This window comes from Opisthorchis viverrini (assembly GCF_000715545.1).
Source record: "Opisthorchis viverrini unplaced genomic scaffold opera_v5_40, whole genome shotgun sequence".
Lineage (NCBI taxonomy): Eukaryota > Metazoa > Platyhelminthes > Trematoda > Opisthorchiida > Opisthorchiidae > Opisthorchis > Opisthorchis viverrini.
Window position 1 is genome coordinate 1,021,111 of NW_008751694.1, and position 8,570 is coordinate 1,029,680.

At 44.5% G+C, this 8,570-nt stretch overlaps 1 protein-coding gene across 1 annotated transcript in view; it reads left to right on the top strand.

Moving 5' to 3' along the window:
- Positions 1 to 1,977: 1,977 nt before the first annotated feature.
- T265_02884 (hypothetical protein) overlaps positions 1,978 to 8,570 on the top strand; it is a gene marked incomplete at both ends in the record, with an annotated part of 60,196 nt that continues 53,603 nt past the window's right edge. Inside the window, one exon of the mRNA XM_009167237.1 lies at positions 1,978 to 2,429. Coding sequence (XP_009165501.1) covers positions 2,115 to 2,429 — 315 coding nt within the window. The remainder of the gene's footprint in view (positions 2,430 to 8,570) is intronic.

The window sequence follows — 8,570 nt, forward strand, 5'->3', positions numbered from 1 at the left end:
TTCGCCTGCAAAAGTATTTTCTTACAAAAAGTACGGTGTGCATCCAGTTCAGCTACTTATACCCTAAGCTTCGGGTTGAAATAGCTACAATAAGTTGAAATTTGTCCTTGATTTCACGCTTCTTAGCACATCTCGTTTTTACCTTCGAATTAAAGTTGATTTATCACTAAATATCATCGCGCAGGGGCTTGAGCTGAACTTAAATTATCCATCAAATTTTGATCACTTCTCCCTGTGAAGCCCGCAACTGCCATCTTATGAAGCTCTATAGATTGCAATCCTATCCTGAACATAAGTGATCTGTGTTCTAGGATGAGATCACCTCAACCCCACCTCCGATTAGCTGGAGATGTTGCAATAAATGGCGGTTAACCGATATCAGTTGTTTTCGGGTTGTCAATATATCTGCGGATTTCGGCACCTCAGGATGCTTGGGATAGGCTGGTGTCAGATCCCGTTCCCATCCATCCTTTTCTTTTTTACCCTGGACTTCATGTATGAATTCAATTTTGTGGTTGTACGGCAATGAACCATTAGTATCAGCACTGGTTTTGATGTTCTGATGATGGTCACAGTCATCTTAGGCTTTCCGCGGAATTTCAGTGGTAGTTGTCTGGGATCGACGAGGTATTCGATCGGCGGGGCAGTCTGCAGTGCACAACTTGCCTGCTAATGTATCTATGGATATTTTAGTCTGGGAATCACTGGATCACTCTACAGTTTTGCTGCGCTTGCGGCGTCATTACCAGATCCGTCTGCTAACAACAAGGTCTACACGATCAAGTAATGTGAGCAGGCGGTGGTCATTGAATTCTTTTTCCAGATTAGGCTAGTAAAAACAAATCAATGAAGTTGACAAAGCCAAGCAAACAACTCTGGAAACCTTGACGCCACAAAAAGGAGTTTTGAACTACAAATACAGACGCAAATCGATTTGGTTTTCGCGATAGACTCAAGCGAATCTCTCGTTTATGATGTTCTTCAACTGAATGTGCCGCTCAAAGACTGCCTCACGTTTCAGTTGGTACGATATTCGAGATGTCGCAGTATACTTTCATAAAGGGAACTACTCACAAGGTTGCTGAAAACTGTTCGACAGCTCACGACCGGTTTCGCCTTTCTTGGGGCTCATCAGGTAAGGACGATATCTCGAATATCGTACCAACGGAAACATGAAGCGGCCTTTGTGAAGCACATTCAGTTGAAGGATGACATGAACGGGACATTCACTTGAGTCTTCCAAGGAAACCAAACTGATTAACAAATGAGCATATTTGTCAAAATCAATCCAGTTTGGATTCTAGTAGAACATAAGGTTGACGGAAAATCCGGGACTGCGCCTACCTGATGAGTCCCAAGAAGGGCGAATCCGCTCGTGGGCTGTCTAACACTTTTCAGCAACCTTGTTAGTAGCTTCGTTCATGAGTTCCAAACTACTTAACACTTTTCAGCAGCCTTGTGAGTAGCTTCGTTCATGAGTTCCAAACTACTTCAGAGGACCGAGTCCCATTCACAATGAGCGTTCAGCTGTAGCACCCTTCCGGTGCCTAGCTGCCATGCCACCCGAAGGAAGCACGAGGGCTGGGATACTGCCAGGCTGCCCAAACCTAGACAGGGGAAGTCGAGTGGCGGAGGTCGGATGCGAACCACGGACCTTCGGGTTAGTAAATTCGCGCTCTAACCACTTGGGCCATCTCACAATGAACTTGTGCGATTTCGCCACTGGTCTGTCTCATTATTACTCTTCGTAAAATGACTACTAGGAAAGCTGTGTTCACGCCTACGGTTGGTACTCGTTGTCTCTGATGCTTACTTGTTTCAGCAGACAACTGCTGTAAGCTAGAGTTAATCCAAAGGACTTTAATTTGGGCGACAGTGATGGTCGCCAGTCGGAATTTAAGACGGGAGTTAGTTTTGAGTAGATTTCTTTCGAGTCCCAGAAATATGTGGAGTTATTTAGTTATGGGCCCATGTAGAACAGTGTACTGGTCTACATTATTCTATTGCTTCGGTTCGTTCATCTACAATTTACCATTCTTTGCAGGTGATATACCAGAAATGTGGCCTTAACTCTTGTTACTAAAGTATAATAGACTCTTCAAAGGTACTCCAACATGTGCGATGTTCTACCTGCTGACACGTTGGAAACTACCCACAGGTTCACCACCAGTATGCAGGAGAAGGGGCCTGATTCTCCTATGGAGGCGACACGGACTGCACCGATCATTTTCCACTGTGGTGACTCGGATGAATATGAAGAACTGGATCCTGATGAGCCTGACAAGCGACGATGTCAAGAATCGTCAACAAACCAACCATGCACCCAACGAAGGTCCGAGGATATGAGGACGCGCAAGTTCTCAGTACCTGCTTTGGTCAATGTTGATGAGGCGGTGCTACACTCTTCTGATCAGAAACTGTGCACATCCGTAAGTTACCATACGAACTTAGTCGTTCATCAGGCTGCTCCATCTCTAATGCCCTTGAACGTAGCACTTTGTTGCAGATTATGTAGGAATCTCGTGCACACTCCTACTTGATTGCTTAATCTACCTGCGCTTACTTTTTGAGCCCATATTTGCTGCTCAGAGATACCAGCTGACGCTGTGCGTGTATTTTTGAGTGGCATCCATTAAAGTGCAGAGGGATACACGAGAAACGTGGCTTTTAGGCTTTCCCCATATTACCCGAAGAACTTGTGATCTTCATTTCGAGACAATGATATGTTCTCATTTTTCGGCGAACAATGCCGTAGCTACATTATCGTCTTGCTTGTCCTCTTTGAACTAGATCAGGCTGAATGCAGATTCTAGGTATCTGAAGCTGCCGTCCTGAATAGTGCCACCACCCCATTCCAAGCCTGTGGATTAGGTTACCAGTGAACACTGAACAAATCATTTCAATACAATGAATGTTCGGTTCCCTGACAGTTAGCTCACTTTACAGCGGCTGAATGCTGGTGCTCACTCGACTCATTGCTATCTGTCTTCGTCTTCTCCCTTGATGTTGTTTCCAATGGTGACCCACATCTCCTGAGCCAGTGACTCTCGGTCCTCGAGTTGTTCTCCACTAGGCTACCGTTGTTTAGGAATGTATTTCGCACTCACACTATTTTGTCTTTTACCCAATTATCTTTAATGGATTCGTCCTAATTCATTGTTTGTCTTGTTTTTCTGTTAGCTTATTCGGTACCGGAATTAGACAATATTATCTTTTTTCTCACCTCTCCTCACAATGTTAACGAAGTGTCTGAACTACCATACTGCCAGTGCATCAACAATGAAATATAGTCTCTTGCGGATTCGACCAGTCATGTCAGCAAAGACAGATTTCTCACTGCTTGCCAAAAAAACAGCCAGTTAGTCAGTTTTTAACGTGATTTTTAAATACATTCATTCATAAAATGGTCACGTTTGAACTAGAGGCGTGGTTGAAAAACGCTTACGACAGATTATTCGAAACAGAAAGTTGGTGTGCGAGTGGGAATCGTGGACAACAAGAGCACGCACCTAAGACAGGTGAGATCCAGTCCGCATCTATGTACCTAATGCTGTCACATGATTAGCATCACAGATAGGTCGTGTGATGAAAACGTGACAAATATGCCTAACTCCGGTCACTAGTGTCGTTTGCTATATATCATTCAATGTCTATCCTTTGATTAGCCAGTAGATGGTACTCTCTCCTAGAAAGGATATCGTATGACAGCGTGTTTCTGGTAACGGTGTTTTTGTTAGAAGCCCACCACTGCTTCTGCACTGTCGACAGCAGATCAATGTCCTTGATCGTTAGAAACGATGCGCAGATACATCCTCATAGGAGTTAACCGCAGTAAAGACACAATGAGGCTGAAAGCCGTTTAAACTGGCCTGTCGCTCTCTACTAAAAGAAAATATTCACAGAGTTTGCGTAAATTGACCACGGGACGTTTGATTATTCTGGTCAGAAGAGAAGGGCAAAACCTACCGTCCACTTACATGTTACAGTGATTAGTCCGGGCAGTAGTGTGTTACGTTCATACAATACCTTGCGATACTGGTGTATCGTACCAACTGAAAAATAGGGCGCCCGGGTACAGCACTTTCAGTTGAAGAACGTCATGAACGGGGGCTTTAGTTTAGTCTCCCGTGGAAGCCGGGTTGCTACGCAAATGAATGTATTTTGCCGATTTCATGCAGTTTTGGTTCAAGCAGAACACAAAGTAATAGAAACTCGGAGACTGCATCTACCTGATGGGCCCAGCCCCAGTCATGGGCTGTCGAAGAGTTTTAAACAGCCTTTTGAGTAGTACGTTATGTATGAATATGTTGTTGCTTTTGACGGTTCGAAGATCTAGCGTCAATGGTTCCAACGCTACCCATACGGTCAGAGAAGACGTAATCAATGGTTCTTTTTTGACGACGCCAGTTCGCTTAGACATGCCTGCACTGATATACAACGGTCCCAGCAATATGCTGCACGGTATTGCGTTGTACCGTCGTTCGCCCAGCTCCCTTGCTCGACCCTCTGAAACCTGCCGTTTGTGACAATGTCTGCTATACTTTACGACATTAAGTTATATTATCCTCCGGCGAACTTGAAGCAACGGTGTTTCCCTCTCATTAGAACCAGTTACTTTGAGTTGTGTAGAATTTCTACCGCTAATGTTTGTTTGCAATCAACAATTTATGGAAACCACCAGTGTGGTCGTAGCAGACCTGCAAGCGCACTCGGTTCCTGAATGCTGTCCACCTGCTTGAAACTGCTGATTGCCCAAGTAACGGTTCCAAAGTTCCCATAGTTTGGGACCGCTTGGAGATCCAGAAGAAGGTCTGCTCGTGGTTTGCCGAGCTTGACCGTTAGCTTGCAAATTTTTCATCACAGATCAAAGATAGATCATCAGTGGGATCATCAGTGACACTTCATGCTGTCGGATGATTCACTGTCCTATAACAGGTCCTGCTGTCTGTGAGATTCTATAAAAGATTATTGGATGAGAATGAACCGGGGATGCTCAACTCTACGCCATTGGGAGCAGCCTTTGTATAAGAGCCCCCCATCACTGCAGCCTATTGATTGCAACCTTAGTAAATTAATCACTAAGTCCTTAATTCCAATTCCTTCCGCGAGAATTTGCATGTTAAAGAAACCAAGGGAAGCTGGATAATCTATTTATTTCTCCAATCCGCAGTTGGAACTGGCAGCCCCAGATATTGAGTAGGTTACACCTAAGGTAATACATGCAATCCCTATCATGTTACAATGCTATCGTTAAATGTTTCTGTTATTCTGTCCAACCTAAGTGGTCTCAAAAACATGCGTGCCAGTAGGAACATCGGATTGAGGGTGATGTGGTATACTCAATGGTTTTCGGGGAGATGATACTCTCCCGCGACGAATGACCTACGATTACTTCATGGGTTATGTTAGTTAGGACGTGTCACGTGTGCCTCGCAGAGCTTTTGCCCATTCTTTTGTTGAGTGGAAACAACCAGACGCTGGCAGACCTGGCTCATTCACGTAGTCAATAGTGCTCTTGCGTCAAAGCTATCTCTTTTAGTGATGAATTGTTCAGTATCCAGTTCTTTCAAGCGGTTATTTGAAGGAGCGGGACACTTAGCGGTTGCGCACTTAAGGCTAAGGTCAATTCAATACGAGCTAACCGTTAATCTGGCCTACTCAGCGCTTGGCTGTATCTCTTCTCTCTAGTTTTTCGTTGACAGGAACTGTAGCAACTGGAACCAATGCATCCTTTGTACTTTGTAGCTGTCTTACTGTTACCTTGAGTGAATCACACAGCTTTCAACATAACTAGTCACCACTGCCATATTGACGTCGCTGATGGTATTGATGTCCTACGGATTGACAGCAAATAATTTCAGATGCGTGACTAATTCTTGTTACTTAGTTTTGATATGAAACCCCATGTAGAAGAATGCTACCTCGATATTTCTTCTTTCGGAATGGGGAACGTATTGTTCCGCCCGGACACATGAACGAGTTAACTGGAGTGGTAGGTGAACTAGCTGATCGGCAACGGTTGACTTTTGGAGGTAGTGTCAATACTAAGTTTCTCAGGTCCCCTTCTAACTTGAGTTGGAAAGTACAGTTTTCTTGGGTAAACCATCTAAACCTGGTAAGCTTCGTCTGCCTTTCTACAAAGTCCCTCATTGCTTGTCACTCGCTTACGTATTACTTCATTATGGATATGATGCAGTCAGCTAACTCCTGAGACGATTGCAGACATATGAGGTCTTCCAATCGGAGAGTTCTCAGCCAGAAATTGAGACTGCTCTAATAATCGATTTTTCGATACTGTTCTGCCGTTTTACTGAATCCTTTTCCTGACACAGGTGTTTCAGGTTGTCGAATGAAACTCGTGTGCTATTGATGTGTGCTTTGATTTCAATGACCACTATGGGTTACGTAGGCGTCAAACTTCGTAGATCGACCAAATTCGATGGGGCAAGAATAATCTGGAGCACCACATTACACTTCGATCGCTTTGCATATTCTGTTTGGATTGGTTTTTGCATGATTGTTGGGCAACAAGGCAATCTGCGTAATCCACTTTCACTGGTCTCTTCGGCCATCATTTCGATGTGTGCAGTCGCGTTCCTTTGGAATTTGCGTCTTCTGATGATATCACTGAAAGACGGACAACCCTGGCGAGCCTCAATAGTGGTGGGAAAACCTTAGGATGGTACATTCTGGACCTCAACTTGACTGGAGGTGCGGAAGTAAAGGGCACGAAGTTTATTTACCGACTTCAAGGGCACAGATTAAGGATTCACCCTATCCACTTAATCAAAGGTTTGCTCAAAGTAGGTGTAAACCGTAATGGTTGGCCGGTGTTATGTATCTAGCTGCTCGAGCATTGGATGTGGTGAGGAAGTACAGTCAGTACATCCTCTGCGTGGTCAAAATCATACCTCATACCCTCTCGAACATGTCTCACGTTCCGAGCCAGTTTCCGCTTTACGACAAGTAAAGTCTTGGTCACCCTATTCACTGACGGCACAGTTATTCGTTACTCCGGGAGACATAATAAAGCGTCAAGATTGTGGTAATTGCCAACCACCTCAGAAACAGTTCTCTGAAGGAAGATCAGATCCCAATCGGGATGTAAAAACGGAATTCTCAGGCATTCTCTTTTGGTGGCTGAGCGAGTTCCATCTGTCGTTTGCACCTCGATTTTACCATCATTCATTGAAAACGGGCGCAAATGGGTGTGTGACAACTGTCATAACATCCGCCTAATCTACAAAGCAGCGACGACACCCGTGATACCTTCTCAACTGGTTTACAGAATGAACTCACCCAAGTCGCGGCCCAACCAAGACAGATTACCTGCTGGATGAAGATTTGCAGGCAAGATCCTCACTGTGCCTTACACTGGGACATTCTACAGTGGAGTATTCTACTGTCGAGTGTTTTATCGATTCCCGTGCCGCTTTCGAGTTGACCGTGCCCTATTATCGAATGTAATGATATAGCTCCACCCAAGGTCGTCGACTTGACCTGTTCACCAACCCTGCTGTCGACTGGATCTCGGGTTATACTCTCGAGGCTGACTCTCGGTTACGAAGACGTACAGCTTTTGTCAAGACACCGAATATACTGACAAAGTTATTCTACTGGTTGGCAGTTTAAAAAATCTATTAACATCATTTGGTTGGAGTAATCACCATACAGCCTTGATAGGTATGGGGCTAAAAACAACAGAAACAACGACGGTGCCCGCCACTTAATCGCTCTTCAAACCGGCGTCGCATTTCGTCGAACATCTATCAAATCTCTCCTTATATTCAAACATCAGTTGTTGAATTCTTTTCAACAGTTAAGTCACCGAAAAAATAAATGGCCGCATCGATAGCGCCAGAACCTCACTTCTCCGGTTAAAGCATGCCTCGTGGCTTGAAAGTCAGTTTTGCTTGATAAAAAAATTCTGATCTACCAAGTCCCCAATTGTCCTGTCGTTCTCTGTGAATGCGAGCTGTGGCCACTACGGTTCCAGAACATTTGAAAACCAAATGGCTTTGTACGTGTTTCACACCATCCATGCATTTGTGTGCAGCGATCGAAGTTCCTTAGTTCACATTCTAAAAACAGGCATATTTCCACTAATTTTTTGTGAGCTAATTTTTCTTCCTCTGAAGTTTAAACTGCCTATGTTGAGAGAAAGCCAAACGGGGAAACAGCTTTTTGTTGAAGTATTTCGTGCACTTTAGGGATTCCAAGGTTTTATTCAATCACCTTGTATGCATACTGGGAGAAGGAGACCGCTGAAGTTTAACTGCCTATGTTGAGAGAAAGCCAAACGCGGAAACAGCTTTTTGTTGAAGTATTTCGTGCACTTTAGGGATTCCAAGGTTTTTTTCAATCACCTTGTATGCATACTAGGAGAAGGAGACCGTCCCGGACAACTGGGGTGAATCGATAGTGGTACCCCTTTTCAAAAAGGGTACTCGCAGTGAATGTAGCAACCACAGAGGCGTTAGCTTGAAGCCTGTTGTGACAAGGCTTCTGGCATAATTGATTCTTCGTCGTCTCATGGCGGCACGCGAAGTCTTGACTCGTGAGAATCAAGC